Consider the following 16,672-nt stretch of genomic DNA (forward strand, 5'->3'; position numbering starts at 1 on the left):
AGTTCTTAATGGTAAAAGAGATTAAAAAGTACAATTTTAATTTCTTAGTTAAACAGTCTTTTATGGTTAGAATTTTCATGAACCTTTGCACCTAGTGGGGAAAATTATTATCCTAAAGATAGCTTCCTGGAAATGTCTTGCCTAACACAAATATTTTCCTACTTTGAATTTGTTTTGTCTTTCCTTAATTTTTATTTTATTATTTTTTCCTGTATTACTTCAACATATGGGTGAAATATGAAATAAGATCCATGTAGTTGGTTGCTAGTAGCTGGAAAAAGGGCTTTTATCAATTGATTGAGTTCAGTTGAATGGGTTGAATTGTTTTAGAAGGTTCTCATATCGCTTTTAGATTTTTTGAAGCTGCCCATAAACATGCTTAATCATTGTCAAACAAGATTAGATTCTCAAGTGCAGATGAAGCATTTTCGTTCCTCTCACATATAGCCAGTCCATTGGGATATGTGGGGGAATATTGTCATGTATCTTTTAGTTGAATATTGAGGATTTTGTTGACCAAATGAAATGGGTGGTAAAACAGAGTCGGTCAATCTGAATTCCCATGTTAATAAATTTTCAACTTTAGGTGGCCAGCCATGGGAGCATCGTGGATTGAAGCCAAAGATTTTGAACAACCACAATCTATTTTGGGAAGACAACAACAGTACCTCATCTTCAAAGATCTTTTCCTTTTCTCTATATCAAGTCCAAAAAATGCATGATGTTAGCTCAGTGCTGTGGCTTTCTTATTACTTCAACTTACAAAAGATCTTTTACTTTCCCCCATCCTCTTCCTCTTGCACATTTGCATGTATCTGACACTATCTTGCATCTCTTCCTCAGATCATCCTTGATCAAAATTGTGCTATGGGTTCCCTGGTCCCACCTAGTAAGCTAATAGGATTTTCTTGTAGATTTATCTGTCTTACCCTAAAGATCATGTATATAAGGAAGATTTTCTATTGTGATCCTTCTGAATTCATCAGACTACTTAATATGAAGGATAACCTCTCCTTCTGATGCTCTCATTATTAGATGTAACTGTCTAATCGTTATCCTTCCCAAAGTTTCTGCCTGACCAAAGTTTCATATTTTGATATCTTCACTGCATGAGGAGAGCATGATATTTTATTTTGATATTGTTCATATTGGTTGCTGAATTATGAATTTGAAGCAGGATTATGCGTGAATAAATCTTACTGTTGATTGATGGAACATTTTAGTGAGTGATTTCCTACTGGTTTCCAACTCCAAGGGAGTTATAGTTGTTCCTGGTGAAGAAGTAGGCTGGCAAATCATACGGACTCTTGATATGAGGCATTAAAGCCACATCTAAAGTTGAATCTGGAATAGGTTATGCAAGGCAGATAGCTGTTAGACAAATTGAGGCTTTTGAAGAGGGCCTAGATTCCAATTTTCAAGGTTGGCTACTAAAAAGGTAGTTTGACTAACTCATTTGGTTTATGCTACCTGGAAGGGCCTCATGTGCATTAGGGGCTGCTTAAGTTCTGCTAGTGTTTATTTCTACAATGAATTATACCATTTTGTATGGATTAAACTCTATAATACAGTTTTCAATATCATTATTTTGATCCATGATCATGATACTACTATTTTGTTAGCCAACCCCACATGGTGGGGGATAAAGGCTTGGTGTGTCGTTGCATCATAATGCTATTTTGTAATGTCAAAACTTAATGGTCTGCAAGCTTAAGAATTTTTTGTAATATGCTGGGTTGTGCTTCTTTAATTGTAAATTTTCTGGCTTGATCTCTAAACAAAGTTTTTACTCTTTGTTTAGCTGGTGGCCTGGCCGGGCAACAGTAAACCTTGAAAGACCTTTAGATCATGATATGGTGACCATCTTGGTATTAATTACCACAGCTGATGCAGTTGCAGCAAGTGGTGTCTTATCTTATTGTTTCTTTTCATCTTTTGAAATGAGCCTCTAATTTTAGTGTTGATATATGTTAAATCATTAATTTCCTTGATACTACCTACAGGTGCTTGGGTTTCAAACTTTTCTATTTTTTTTATAATTAAATCTGCTAATGTTTTTTATTATTAAATCTACCGCTGGCTAGCTATTTGCATGAAGGTGATTGTGAACCACAATCTTGACTTCAATCTTATTGATCCCTGTACAGCTTGCTGCAGCCTGCATGAGCTGTTTATTATCCTATAAACTGTAATTTGGACTTTTTCTGTGGCAGGTGGTGATATATATGGTGGAAGGGTCATAACAGTCAAGTGGAATGGATACATATAGGGAATGTTTGTTAATTGGGATGAAAAAGTCAAAATATGGGATGTATTTTGGACTTCTATCATTTCTAACATGTTTATTAAGCTTATCTGAAAATTTTTTAAAAAATCATTAATAACCCTTTATCTTGATATTTCAAGATATACTTCTTCCTCCAGGTAAATAGACTATTTTTTTTTTTTTTGTATTTTCTAAACAAAAATGCTTCGGGAATGTCAAAACGACACTTTAAACACTTTTTCATATAGGGTCGTGCTATTTGTACAGAAACGGTTCATAGAACCTCTTTACAGACGCGATAAATCGCAATATATTGCGATTTGTTCACCCCCTTCTCTCTCTCTCTCTCCCTCTCTCGCTGCTCGCCTCGCCCTCGCCTGCAACCTTGCCACTCGTCTCGCCCTCGCCTGCAATCTCGTTGTCGCCTTGCCCTCGCTTGCAACCTCATCGCCTCACCTTTGCACCTCGCTTTCTGCGCCTTGCCGTCTCGCTTCCTCACCGTTGCAACCTTCAGCAATCGACGACCACCCAAATCAACTAAGGTGCAGCGGGCAACGACGATTGGCAAGCGGCGAGGGCGAGGGCGAGAGAGAGACAAAGGAGAGGAGAGCAGAGGTGAGGTGAGGTGAGAGAGAGAGAGTGTTGGATTGAACAAATCAAGGGTAATTTGATCATTTCTTAATTCTATAAAGCTATCTGTACACTTCATTCTGTACAAATAGCTTTATCCTTCCATATATTATAGTTTACATATTCAACCAATATTTTATTAATCAATTCTTAACCAATATTAATCTCAATTCTCATCTAGGGACGTGATTATTAATGGAAAATAAATACAGATTAAGAAAATGCATTAACGCGAGTAATTGAGCTGATGGATCGGATCAGATCGAATCAGATCAGATCAAGTCAGGTCTGGGTTAAATAATCAAGATGAACGGTGATGATGCGTCCATCCATTTTGGGACCACTCTCATCACATGGCTTCCCTTCCCGGGATCCAATCTCGCCTTTCAAATTGACCCTTGACAAATCCGCCCATGGACCCTCCTTGCAATTTGTTCATATCGTGCCCCCCCAGGCCCCCTATATATATATCTATCCATTCATGCACGCTCTGCTAAACTCATTGGACTCACTCTGCTGCGGATTCTCCATTCTCTCTCTCTCTGTCTCTCGTTTCCAGTCGTTGATTTTGTTGTTGCACGGAATCGTCATGGCCAAAATCAAGATCGGAATCAACGGTATATCAATCACGATCTGTTCGTCCCGTTTGGAATCGACTTTTTCCGGTTTTGATTTTGATGATGTTTGTGTGGCGTAATGTGATCCGTAGGTTTCGGAAGGATTGGCCGTCTCGTGGCCAGAGTGGCTCTTCAGAGCGATGATGTTGAACTCGTTGCCGTTAACGATCCGTTCATCACAACTGATTACATGGTAAACACGTTGTTTCACTTCCGATTTTATTGATTCGATCTTTTGATGTTTGCATGTTTCGTTGGATCGTTTTCTATGCCTCGATTGTTTCTTTAGTCTAGGAAACGCGTCAGTCGAACTTGCAATATGTGCTCCCATTGTATTATGCATTTCAACTAAACGTAGACTAACTAATGAAGGCGATAGAAGTTTCTTCCGTTAAAGAGAGCGTGTACAATATGTGTGAAACGTAAAAAATTTCGCAACTGCATCAGATTTTGCACGATCAAGTTACATCTGCTAGGTTTCACATTGTTTTACTGGATCACCTTTTGTTTCAATAGAGCATGCACATTTTTCATTAGATCATGGATAATGGATTTGAATCCGCGTTCATGATCCCGACACCCTTAGTCCACTCAAGGCCATGGATTCACTCTCAGGAGATCCCTCTTTTGCTGACAATATTTTGATGTTTTTGCTGCACCAGATCTACATGTTTAAGTACGATACTGTTCATGGATAATGGAAAAAGCATGATCTAAAGGTGAAGGATTCTAAGACCCTTCTCTTCGATGACAAACCTGTTGCTGTCTTCGGCATGAGGTATAGACTGATCCTGTTTTTATGTTTCATTTTCCTTTAGTTGGAACATCTAATTGTTGATATATTTTTCTTTGTTCAATCTTTAGGAATCCAGAGGAGATCCCATGGGGTGAGACTGGAGCTGATTATGTTGTTGAGTCCACTGGAGTTTTTACTGATAACGACAAAGCTGCTGCCCACTTGAAGGTTTGAGTTATTTTGCCGATCTATGAATTGACATAATTACATGCATGCAATTTGAAGAGGAATGCTAGTCATCCCTTCATCTGCATCTGATATTTTTTAATGGAACTGTTGTATGTTTAGTTGGTTTATTGTTATAATTTATTTTTGTTTTTCTCTATTGTTTGTGTTTTTCATCTAATTTCCGAGAATACCACTGCTGGTAGAATTCCTTGCACATGACTACTTGTTCTTTTTGGCATATTGTGCTGAGTTGGAAATTTAATATTTAATAGTCATGTGTTTGTTCTTTTTGTTGGCTTCCAGGGTGGTGCAAAGAAGGTTATTATTTCTGCTCCAAGTAAGGATGCTCCCATGTTTGTTATGGGTGTCAATGAGAAGGAATACAAAGCAGATATTAATGTTGTGTCCAATGCTAGTTGCACTACAAATTGTCTTGCCCCATTGGCAAAGGTTGCTTTTGTACTTAGTTACAATCACTGGATATTTAAACCATGAGTTCATAACGCAATAAAAGACTAAAATTGCTATGTTATGGTTGTTGAATATAAATTGTGCCAGGTTATTCATGACAATTTTGGCATTGTTGAGGGCCTCATGACAACAGTGCACTCGATTACTGGTTTGTTTTGTCTTCCTTTTGGATTAGATAAAATTGATTTTTTCCTGTCTTAACATTTCACACATTTCAGCGACACAAAAGACTGTTGATGGCCCATCCATGAAGGACTGGAGAGGTGGAAGAGCTGCCTCATTCAATATTATCCCCAGCAGTACTGGAGCTGCCAAGGTATTAAGATGCCTTTAAGTAGTGTATGAACAATGGGATAGTAGCATATCCTTAATTTCTAAATGCATAACATAGGCCAGCTTAGATATTGAGTGCATTGTAAGTCCTGTACCCCGCATAAAGGATGATATTAAGGGCCTATTGACATTCAATGCAAACAAACCTCTGTGCCATGCAAACACAACAACAATCACAATTGTCAATCCCACTAGGTGGAGTTAGTTACACGAATTCTAGACCTCTAGCTTGCTCTATCCATGGGCATACCTCTGTAAGGTCATTAAATTTTTGTTGTGTTAAATTTTTTGGTTGGATCTTTATTCTTGATTTGCTTTAATCATGTGCCAATTTGTTTCCAGTCTCTTCTCTTGGAATCTCGCCTGCCTCCCCGCTAACATGTTTCTTATTTGTTTTGAAGGCTGTTGGTAAAGTCCTTCCCTCACTAAATGGAAAGCTTACTGGAATGGCTTTCCGTGTTCCCACTGTGGATGTCTCAGTTGTTGATCTCACTGCAAAGATTGAAAAGAAAGCTACATATGATGATATCAAAGCCGCCATTAAGTAAGGATCTAGTATTTTTTTATTGAAGTTCATTCAAAAATTAAAAAAAAAATGTAATTCTTGTCTATATTGGTCTTATTTTCATCTCGTTATGGGGTTCCTAGTAAGAAAAATGAGAAAATAACGACAGGAAAACAAACTTGCAAGATAACTTTTGTTGTCTTAGCATCATTCGAATCATCCCATACTCTTCCCCGTTCTGGTTTTGTATTTATAGGGCGGCATCTGAGGGTGATATGAAGGGAATTCTTGGTTACACCGAAGATGATGTAGTGTCAACTGACTTTGTGGGTGACTCCAGGTTCGTAGTAGTACTTTACACTCTTTCACATGTTAATGGGCTATAATTCCCGTTGCTGTAATTCATCTGGAATAAGCAAATGTTCATTTTTGTCCCCACATTTTTTCTTGATTTCTTGTTACTGCAGTTGAATAATATAAATTACAACTTGTTAATAATCTCATGGCGCAGGTCAAGCATTTTTGATTCCAAGGCCGGCATTGCTTTGAATGACAGCTTTGTGAAGCTCATCTCTTGGTATGACAACGAATGGGGTTACAGGTGAGAGCTTGATATATATAAATAACGCTTGCAAATGTTAAGATAACGCATTTCAGATGTTTTTCTAATTGAAGCAACATTTCCTGTCCACAATTTGTTTTTGTGTTTTGCAGCAACCGTGTGGTTGACTTGATCCGGCACATTGCCAACACCCAATGAGCTGTTGTGTGGTTCGACCTGCTTCAGCAAATGGGCTCTGCTTAATGAGTTGCTTTGGCTCCTATTCGCGGCTTGTCGTGAGGATTGCTAGGTTTTATGTTTTAGGGGTTTTGCTTTTGGAATAATTAATAACCGTTCAAACTATGACCCCAACTGGTTATATACAGCGGGGGAAAGATTTTCAATTTAGGTTTCTAACTTTGCTCCATTATTTATGTCCAAAATCTTATTATTGTTATCTTGGCTAAATGTAGCATTGGTGAAAGTACGAACCCGAGTTTTTGACTACTAATACGAGAGAAATGATTTTTTTTTTTACTTTTAATTTAATTAAATCTTATACTTCAGATTCATTCTTATTACTACAATTCCATATATTTATCAAAATTAAGATTATGAATACTAATGGAATATCTAGCTAATGGGCAACAAATAGTTCAACTACTGCCATTTTTATTTTTTTTGGTTATTTCTTCTATTAAAGTGTTTTTCATCTTGCAAAAAAAAAAAAATCAAAAGAAAAAAAAATAAGCTCATAACAAACTAATACTTGTAATGGGTGAGAATTGGATTGGGCCAGCCCACAACATACTAATACTTATAATTTAGAGGCTTGGCCCACGCCAGGAGCAATAGTGGGCCCTCCCACCGTCTAGAGTTTTAGGATTGTGTCACGCTATTGAATATTATTTATGTATATCTTAAATTACATAATAAATATAAATGACATAAAGATCCTCATTTCACTGTACCCAACGTCTTTGATAAAGATATCTCGTACATAGTTCAAGATATATAGCATGATATATGAATAGTATTTTTTTTTAGGGTTAGGGTTTTACAGAAGCCATAACTAGGATAACACTGTAGGGTTCAATCTCAAGCTTCGGCTCTCTCGGCAAAATTCTTTCATAGATGGGCAGCAATCAAGCGGCATTGTCGTTCCTCAACACCTTAGCCCGGGCGGCATTGGGCCTCCGCTTGGGCGTCACCGTTCTCAACTCCTCGCTCTACACCGTCGACGGCGGCCAACGCGCCGTCCTCTTTGATAGGTTCCGGTGAGTCATCGACCAGAAAGTCGGTGAAGGAATGCATTTCCTAATCCCCTGGCTCCAAAAGCCCTTCATCTTCGACATCCGATCCCGTCCCCACACCTTCTCTTCCGTCTCCGGCACGAAGGATCTCCAAATGGTCAATCTCACTCTCCGTGTCCTCTTTCGCCCTGAATTCTAAGGCCATCTCCAACGGCTTCGCCAAATCCAATCGCCAAGCCATTTGTAGCGAACGCAGTCCAAATTCGGTCCTCCAACACTGCTCGCCATCGTCAAAATTTTGGCGAAGCTCAAAACCATCGCCAAGGCTGGCGACCCAAATCCGCGCGTTCAAGGTTCGCTCTCTCTCCCCACCACAACGGCCATCAACGCCGGAAGAGGGCCGACGCATGCCGGAAGAAGGCCATCAACGCCGGAAGGCGAAATCGGAAGTTGCAGACCCGGCAAGAGCAGATCCGGCGAAGACCTTGGGCTGAGCGATCGGCGGCGGCCACCAGCAGAAGAACGATCGGCGACCCAGATCCGGGGAAGAGCTTGGGCTGCGCGGCTTGGTTTGAGGAGCAAATCGTTCAGCAACTTCATCCAGTGGGTTTGTTATTTTTTCTTTTGCTTTATTTATTTGATTATTAATTTGTATATTTAATTATATTATGTATTTAATTATTAATTTATGTATGTATATCTAAATTATGAAAATATTTTAAATAATTTTGTTAAATAATTGATTTTAAAAAATATTAATAAATTTATTTATAAATATTATAAAAATCTAATATGGTTATATTTATTGTTAAATTATCAAATAAATAATAAAATTTTAAAATAATAAAAATAATAAAAAAGATAAAATAAATACAATTAAAATTTATTAATAAATAAATAAAATAAAAAAGTAAAATAGAGAGAAAAAAAAATAGAAGTCTGGTTAAACCCTGCATAATTTTTAAGATAAAATTAAAATAGGGAGTTAAATGTTTAGAGAGAGAGAGAGATAAAAGTGAGTTGGAGATCGCCTTTCAAACTCGAGTCCGACGAGAAGGTCCTTCCGTCCATCGGGAATGAAGTCCTCAAGGCCGTCGTCACTCAGTTCAATGCCGATCAGCTGCTGACTGAGCGCCCTCACGTCTCAGCCTTGGTCCGCGAGAGCCTGATTCGTCGCCACTTGTCATACGGGGCGGAGTTCTCCAAGGCAGTAGAGCAGAAGCAGGTGGCACAGCAGGAGGCCGAGCGGTCTAAGTTCATTATGGCCAAGGCCGAGTAGGAGAGGCGAGCGGGCATCATTAGGGCGGAGGGACAGAGCGAGTCTGTCAAGTTGATTTCGGATGCAACTGCTACTGCTGGAATGGGATTGATCGAGCTCAGGCGGATTGAACCTTCTAGGGATATAGTGGCAACATTGGCAAAGACTCCCAACGTGGCTTGCCTGACTAGCAGCCTAGGGGAAACATGTTGAGGCGACCGCGATGGGGACGGGCTGGAGGCGACAGTGATGGGCTGGGGATACAGCACAACAGATTTAAAGTAACAGTAGACCACATAAAACGGGCTGAAGACGATGGGCTCGAGGATTTTTTTTTTTTTTTTTAGAAAATTAAAACAAATAGAAGAGCAAAGTGACAACCCTAGAATTGAAAATAGATATTAAAATCGGACAGTTGCTTATAATAATAATTATAATAATTCTCAAAAATTGATTTGACAATAACAATTATAATAATTCTTTTTATGATAAATATTTAAGTGCTCACTTAATATATGTAGTTTGTGTAATATTTACATGTGCCTAATTTATATGGGAAAGGTGGTTGAGTTTGATTTAGAGAATGTTTTGATAATGAATATTTAATGTTATGTGAACAAACATTTAATGATATTTTGAGTTTGTTTTGATGATGAAAAGTTAAATGCAAAATTTGAATGAATCTGGATAGAATTATCCTTAATATGTTACTCTAGGGTTTCAAAAGTCAACCCAAGTGTCCATAGGACCATAGTATACAAGTAAAATCAAATGACTTATGGTACTTAGAGTATACTCAAATGACTTAAGATATTATCTTTTCAGTGTTCAAATATTGTGTTAATCAAGTAACACATAAATTGAACTTAATAGAGCAATATTCATCTTAATTGATTGAGAAAACATTTTAGTTGAGTCACAAGTTTTGTACTCAACTAATTATCTTTTTGATTGAGTAAGATTTGAGTACTCGAGATTAATCGATTGGATAATGCTATTTGTACATATAGGGATTTTACAGGTCACTTGAAAAGACCATTTTGCCCCTTTCTCTCTTTTCTCAATAGCCATTTTACTCGTCTCTCTCCCTGTCCTCTCCTTTCTCTCTCTCTCTCCTCTCCTCCCCCTTCAACACCACCTGCCGCCAGTCACTACCTCGCCCTCACCGCCTGTTGTATCCTCGCATGGTTGACGCCTCGCTTCTCACCTAGCTGACTGCCACCGCGAGAGGCAAGACGACTAGGCAAGGATGTAGTGGGCAATGAGGGCGGTAGCAATCAGTCAGACGAGGATGCAACGGAGGCGACAGCGAGAGGAAGATTGTGAGAGGTAGTGCTGAAAGGGAAATGAGAGAGAGAGGTGCGGTTGCTGGAGGGGGAAGGGAGGAGAAAGAGAGGAGAGGAGAGAAGAGAAGAGAATATCGTGATAAGTCCTCAATTTATTGCGAGAACATTACCTGTAAAACCTCCCTTGTACGAATAGCATGATCCTAATCGATTATACACTTGTTTTATTTAAGTATATGATAGAATAACGTTAATCAAGTAAACAAATAGTTAATCGACTTATTGATATATTTGTCGAGTAACTATCTCATTTAATCGAGTAATAAATCTAAGACAAAATGACAAGTCTCTGTACTTATATTATTAATTGACTAAGTCAAACTTGTAAGCGAGTAAAGTTATACCTTAGTCTTCGTCGAGTGACCCAAAAAGTTAAATGTCAAATCTCCATACTTAAACCTTTTAGTAGACTATGAAGTTATTATTAATTGAATAACTCCATATTTAATCGAGTAACTAAATGTTTTAGTCAAATAAAAATTATTAAACAAAGTGTTAGCATCTGTACTTAAATTACTAATTAACTAAGTCAAAATTGTACTCGAGTAATGCTATATTTGAATTGAGTATCAAAAGTAATCAATGGAGTATTATTATTCTTGGGCACTGCTATGTTGCCCACCATCGGGCAACATAGCAGTTGCCCGACTGAGAGAGCGCTGCATGTGGCGCTCTCTCAATCGGGCAACTGCTATGTTGCTCGACGGTGGGCAACATAACAGTTGCCTATTATTCCTTAGTCGAATAACAAACATTTTAATTGAGTAATAACTAATGTAGCTGACAAACATAATCGAGCAATATTGTTCAGTAATCGAGTAACATCTAAGCTTAATCGATTACCTATTAAGATTACCGAAGTCACACCGTCATTACTTGACTAATATTATATTAAATTTTAAATTATATAATTGTAGCATATAACATTAAATATTTACAATTTTTAATTTCAAACAAATAAATCTTTAAGATGTCTAAATAATCTTTCATGCAAGTTGATTATATTTGAAATTCAAGAGCACATTCATTGGGTTGGGTTGAAAAGAAAAAGAAATATCTTGCAACACAACATGTTTTAATTGAGCTTGTGAAAAGCTGTGCAAGAATCGTACCACTGAACCAGATGTCCCTTCCATAACAATGGTCGGATATTAATCTCTGTCTCGAAGAGCGTACCCAGGGGGGGGGGGACGCGATAATCAAAGCACCTATCTTCAGCTAACCTTCGAGTCACACACCGGCGGGTCATTTCACCGGACTTTCATGTTGAAGGATGGTTAGAGCAATATGATGCTCTAAGAGCAACTGAAATCACTTGCGTATAACTTGTTGCTTTGCTTTCGAAGAGGAACTGAAATCACTTGTGCCCGGCATCTTCGATCTCTCGTTCTGCTCTTCTTCTCCGGTAGGTTTCTTTTGCTCGATCAACTTCCCTGTTCGCATATATATATATATATATAAGTTAAGTATACGCACACATTCATATATCTGCGAATGCATGCACCTAAGCGTATTGGTTTCTGAGACTTCATCGTTGTTGCACGGACCATTTTCGACTTACAGTTTTATGCAAAATGCACCTCTCTCTGTCTGTTTTAATCTCGAGTGGCTTTTATGGATAAGAGACTTTTTTGGAATCTATGGTTTCTTCATCCAATATAAAAACCAAAGAAATGTATCAACCTTCATAGAGGGAGGGAGGAAGAGAGATACATCATAGATGTTATGTTCTTATGTTTAGGTTTTCACAAGTCCTTGCCTGTTTTGCTCTCCTTTGTTGCCATCAACAAAACTCTGTTTTCAAGCGCAGAGAACTAACCTTTATTTCTAGTGTATGGAATTTGAGATATTCTTGAATCTCACTAAAATCCTTTCAAGTTGATAAATTCTGGGTTCAATAGATGTCAAAAACCTCACAACCTACCACCCTTTTGTACAAAAAGTGATGGAGACTCTTATGTATACATTTGTGTAACCTTAGGAGCTACTCTATTTAGCATTTTCTAGTATTTTCATTCATGGCTATCTACCTAACTAGTATGAGGAATCTGATACAGCTTTTACAGAGTAGACAATGTAATTTTTAAAATATGAGTACTTATTTTTATTGCAAACCTCAAGGGTTCACAATGAATTCTATTCTAATTTATTTTATTGTTGTCAATGGGAATTATTTATTACTACAATATGCATTCAACCGTAGAAGTTAGAACTATAAACTATTGCTTTATATATATATATGCATTTATATAAATGATAAATAAATCTGTATGTTTATCCATATAAATGCCACTTGAGATTAAAGCAGATACTGGTGCATATATTTTGCATAAAACTATAAGTCAAAAATGATCTGTGCAACTTATGATGAAGCATCCTTGAATTGTATATCGTATACCTCTTCAATTCTTTTTCCTGTTCCAGTTTTTGGTAGAAGAATGGGGGAAGCCATGGAAGAGCTTCATTTGGATTCTGTACGCTCTGCGGTTTTCAAAAAATCAGAAATGCTTGAAGGTTCCTGTACCAAGATTGAGGGCTACAATTTCAACAAAGGCGTGAACTATCCCGAGCTTCTCAAGTCCATGGTCTCCACTGGCTTTCAGGCCTCCAACCTCGGCGACGCCATTGAAGTTGTCAATCAAATGGTTGGTTTCCTTTTTGACTTTCTTCAAAAACCTGCAATTTTTGTTTTTTTTTCTCCTTTTAATTTCTGTGCTATTTATGGAGTGGTTTTGGTTTTTGATTGGGGTATTGAAGCTAGACTGGAGGCTTTCTGATGAACCGTTGGTGGAGGATTGCAGCAAAGAGGAAAGTGACCCGGTGTACAGAGCATCCGTGAGGTGCAAGGTGTTTTTAGGTTTCACTTCAAATCTCATTTCATCTGGGGTTCGAGAGACTATTCAATATCTTGTTCAGCATCGTATGGTGAGTGAATGATTTGAGAATGCTTTGATACAAACATGACCCGGTGCTATCTGTTTTTAAAAGCAATTCAACTTTTGTCTACTTCTTGGGTTTAAAATAATTTTTTGTATTTAAAAGGAATGCAATTTTTTGTATTTAAAATGTGAGAAGAGTGGATGGAATTAAACAAGTTGCTAGCAAAAGGGTTAGAGGAAGACAAAAAAAGAAAAGGTTGGTGTGAGAGACTTACGTCTGATATAAGTATATGAGCCTTGCAAAAAGATATGGCCATTGATAGAGTTGAATGAAAAGCTAGAATTCATGTAGTTGATCCGCATAATGGGATAAAGGCTCAGCATATTGTTCATTGTTGTTGTAATCAGACAGGCGAATACAGGAGGTATAACATGAAAGTTTTGTAATTGCATCAGGTGCAAAGTAGACAATCTGGATTTTAACTAGTTTTATTGCTACTAGGATGATCATGTTATGTCACATTGTCACTTGTTTGTCTAAATGTCTGTATTTTAGTTTGAGGATAATGGAACGGAATGAAATTAGTAGTTAGCAAAAGAGGTAGTGGACCAGGAAAAACTTGGTGGGATACAGTTAGGTTTGACATTAATTATAAGGGCCTTATAGAAGATAAGGCCTCATGGACAGAAATGAATGGAAAGCTAGAATTCATGTAGTCGGCCCTACATTAGCCAATAAATACTTGGTATGATGTTGTTGTTATTTAGTTTGAGCATATTTTCCGTCACATTTAAGTTGTTGTAGGCTGCTTAAACTGCAGACTTGATGCTTTTCATATTTGGAGTATTAAAGCCTCTCAACTATTTAGTGATGCACTGTAGCTGGGTAGTGTGTATGATGAAATGTTTTAGCGGCAAATCTTTCATTAATCTGATGTCTAAGTTAATGAATCTGAAATCCTTTCTACACATTATATCACTGCATTGGGTCGATCTTTTTGAAGGTTGATGTCGTGGTTACAACTGCTGGTGGTGTTGAAGAGGACCTTATAAAATGCCTTGCTCCAACATATAAAGGTGATTTTTCTCTACCAGGAGTTCATTTACGCTCAAAAGGATTGAACCGCATTGGTAACTTATTGGTTCCTAATGATAACTACTGCAAATTTGAGGATTGGATCATGCCAATATTTGACCGGATGCTGGAAGAGCAGAAGCAGAAGGTATCCCAATTATTTGTTCTTTAACACCGTACATATGTTACAGGTGACTTGATTGTGTTTTTGCTCTCTTACACTCAGGGATATGCTTTCAATCATGTCCTGGTAACTCTGCTTTCCAATGAACTTGATTGTGGTTTTGCCCCTTGGGGGGACATCCAAGCTGTTAAAAGCTGCATTCCCTAAATAAAGAGGCTCTAATTTGATGTTAGGCGACCAATCAAAAAAATAGCATTTGTTGAATTCTATCCTGTCCCATCCTACCTTTTTTCTTTTGTTTTACAGAATGTATTGTGGACTCCATCCAAAGTTATTGCTCGTCTGGGAAAAGAAATAGACAATGACAGTTCTTACCTATACTGGGCGCATAAGGTAGGCTTTTGATCAATTCAACCTAAATATTTCCAGATACAAACTCAAACATTTTAATTTGTTACTTGTTTTGAACTTTTTAGAAAACAGATTTAGTTTGCTTTTGACCAGCTGTTGTTTTGGTGTTAGGAATAATAAGTTACTTTGATTGAGTTGCACTTTATGGTACTGGTACACAATTTATAACATTTACATTCTTCCTGCTTGTCCTTGTGCTTGCTTGCTTTAAATCTATGTCAAGCCACTAAAGCATTTGCCACAAACATTATGGACTTCCTTATTGGTTAAGAAGCAAGACTTCTAAGTTCTAACAGGTAAATGTACTCTTGAGAAAGGTCTCCACAATTTAAAGGAGTATGCCTTCCCAAGTTCTGCAAATTAGTAAAAGCTAAATCATCAAGACAGTATTAGGATATAAAGTTTTATTATTAGAAGTCTTAACGTGAATGCTCATGGATTTTAATTAAATGTCATAGTTATTTAGAAGTTAATCTGGTCCATGAGTTGAGAAATACTTCTAGACGTTGAATAATATGAGCTGTTTTCCTTATTGTCTCCCAAGTTTGGAGGGTATATCCATGTGAAACTGTTGCCGTTGTGCATTGACCTGCACCATTATAATGGACTCTCGGGCAGTTCTGATATTTTATTCGTTTATGTATTACAAGTAATTTTATTTATTCATTCATGCATCTTGGCCATTAATTGAATACATTTTTTTTTTCACTTTCCCAGAATGGCATTCCTGTCTTCTGCCCTGGCTTAACAGATGGCTCGCTGGGGGACATGTTATACTTCCATTCTTTCCAAAACCCCGGTCTGGTCATTGACTTAGTGCAAGGTAAACATTCTGCTTCAATACCATTTCCATGTCCAATATATAATAACTTAAAGACATACATTGACAACTGGTAGCTTTACAAAAAGATATTAGGGCCATGGACGGTGAAGCAGTCCATGCAGCTCCAAGGAAGACAGGGATGATAATTCTTGGAGGTGGGATGCCCAAGCATCACATTTGCAATGCCAATATGATGCGTAATGGTGCCGATTATGCTGTCTTCATCAACACTGCGCAAGAGTTTGATGGCAGCGATTCTGGTGCCCGCCCAGATGAAGCTGTGTCATGGGGGAAAATACGAGGAACTGCAAAAAGAATTAAGGTTTAAATCCTTGTATATTTTGCCTGTTAAAAAATTGCAATTTTGGTTATTATACATGCATTTTTGGGGGCCTATATTAATGGTATTTATTCTATTCTTCTGATTTGTTTTTTTAATTGGATTCAACCAGGTCCACTGTGATGCAACTATTGCTTTTCCTCTACTGGTTGCAGAATCATTTGCTGCAAAAGCAAAAGAAATTTGAAGATAGTAAGTCATAAATGCAAAATCTTCCTCTGCCAGCCGGGTTTAATGTCATGAAGGAGATGTCAAGAGGTTGATGAGGTTTCTCAGATATGTGTAACTTGTTCAAACCATCGCATGGAACTATTCATTTGTAGTAGCATCATTGGCAACCCTCTCATATTATGATTTGTCTGTGAGGTTGGAAATTCTTGTCTGTACTGTACTCATCTTGTCTGCATTGTTGAAGCAGAGCTGCATCTGCTGTGGCTCAAATGCTGGATGCTTGCATTGCATTCCTTTGTTAACAACTCTTGACGCAAATTTCATGAAGATGATTTCCTTTGAAAGCATATCTGAATAGTTAATTGTTAGTCTTTTTTATTTATAATCTTATATTTTGAAAGACCCTCAATAGAATTGTCATAATTGTTTTTAAAAACACCTGAGGTGTCCGTTAAGCAAAATTGTATTTATAATCTTATATGGAGTCTGTTGATTAATGTGATTCAAAATTACATTAAATGTTTTATCATTTATATTTTGATATACAATCTGATTGCATGTTTTTATATATGAAATTGAGTTATATTTATCTTTCATTTAAATTGAATTTTAAATATGTATATATCTTCTGTTGATTATGAAATAGGTCAAAGTTTTATTTGGAT

At 37.4% G+C, this 16,672-nt stretch overlaps 1 protein-coding gene and 1 pseudogene across 3 annotated transcripts; both read left to right on the top strand.

Moving 5' to 3' along the window:
- The first annotated feature begins 3,345 nt into the window (after positions 1 to 3,345).
- On the top strand, positions 3,346 to 6,811 carry LOC127786921 (glyceraldehyde-3-phosphate dehydrogenase 1, cytosolic-like; annotated as a pseudogene).
- A 525-nt stretch (positions 6,812 to 7,336) lies between these two features.
- LOC127786814 (deoxyhypusine synthase-like) lies at positions 7,337 to 16,354 on the top strand. 3 transcript variants are annotated; one of them, XM_052314483.1, is made up of 8 exons: positions 7,337 to 11,589; positions 12,609 to 12,829; positions 12,942 to 13,109; positions 14,068 to 14,286; positions 14,569 to 14,655; positions 15,391 to 15,496; positions 15,583 to 15,818; positions 15,949 to 16,354. In XM_052314483.1, exons 2-8 carry the CDS (start codon positions 12,623 to 12,625, stop codon positions 16,021 to 16,023), a joined length of 1,098 nt encoding a protein of 365 aa, XP_052170443.1. In that variant the 5' UTR covers positions 7,337 to 11,589; positions 12,609 to 12,622; the 3' UTR covers positions 16,024 to 16,354. The 3 variants fall into 3 exon arrangements, with proteins under 3 accessions (XP_052170443.1, XP_052170444.1, XP_052170445.1); XM_052314484.1 differs by lacking the exon at positions 7,337 to 11,589 and having other exon boundaries at positions 12,682 to 12,829; positions 12,946 to 13,109; XM_052314485.1 differs by lacking the exon at positions 7,337 to 11,589 and having other exon boundaries at positions 12,682 to 12,829; positions 12,946 to 13,109; positions 14,159 to 14,286.
- The last annotated feature ends 318 nt before the right edge of the window (positions 16,355 to 16,672 follow it).

The sequence above is a fragment of the Diospyros lotus genome, chromosome 12 (genome assembly GCF_014633365.1).
Source record: "Diospyros lotus cultivar Yz01 chromosome 12, ASM1463336v1, whole genome shotgun sequence".
Lineage (NCBI taxonomy): Eukaryota > Viridiplantae > Streptophyta > Magnoliopsida > Ericales > Ebenaceae > Diospyros > Diospyros lotus.

Coding starts and splice junctions, on each gene's coding strand:
- LOC127786814 (XM_052314483.1), top strand. CDS start 12,623: ATGGGGGAAGCCATGGAAGAGCTTCATTTGGATTCTGTACGCTCTGCG. Junction 15,497..15,582: donor GGTCATTGACTTAGTGCAAG/GTAAACATTCTG, acceptor CTTTACAAAAAG/ATATTAGGGCCATGGACGGT. Junction 15,819..15,948: donor GAACTGCAAAAAGAATTAAG/GTTTAAATCCTT, acceptor GGATTCAACCAG/GTCCACTGTGATGCAACTAT.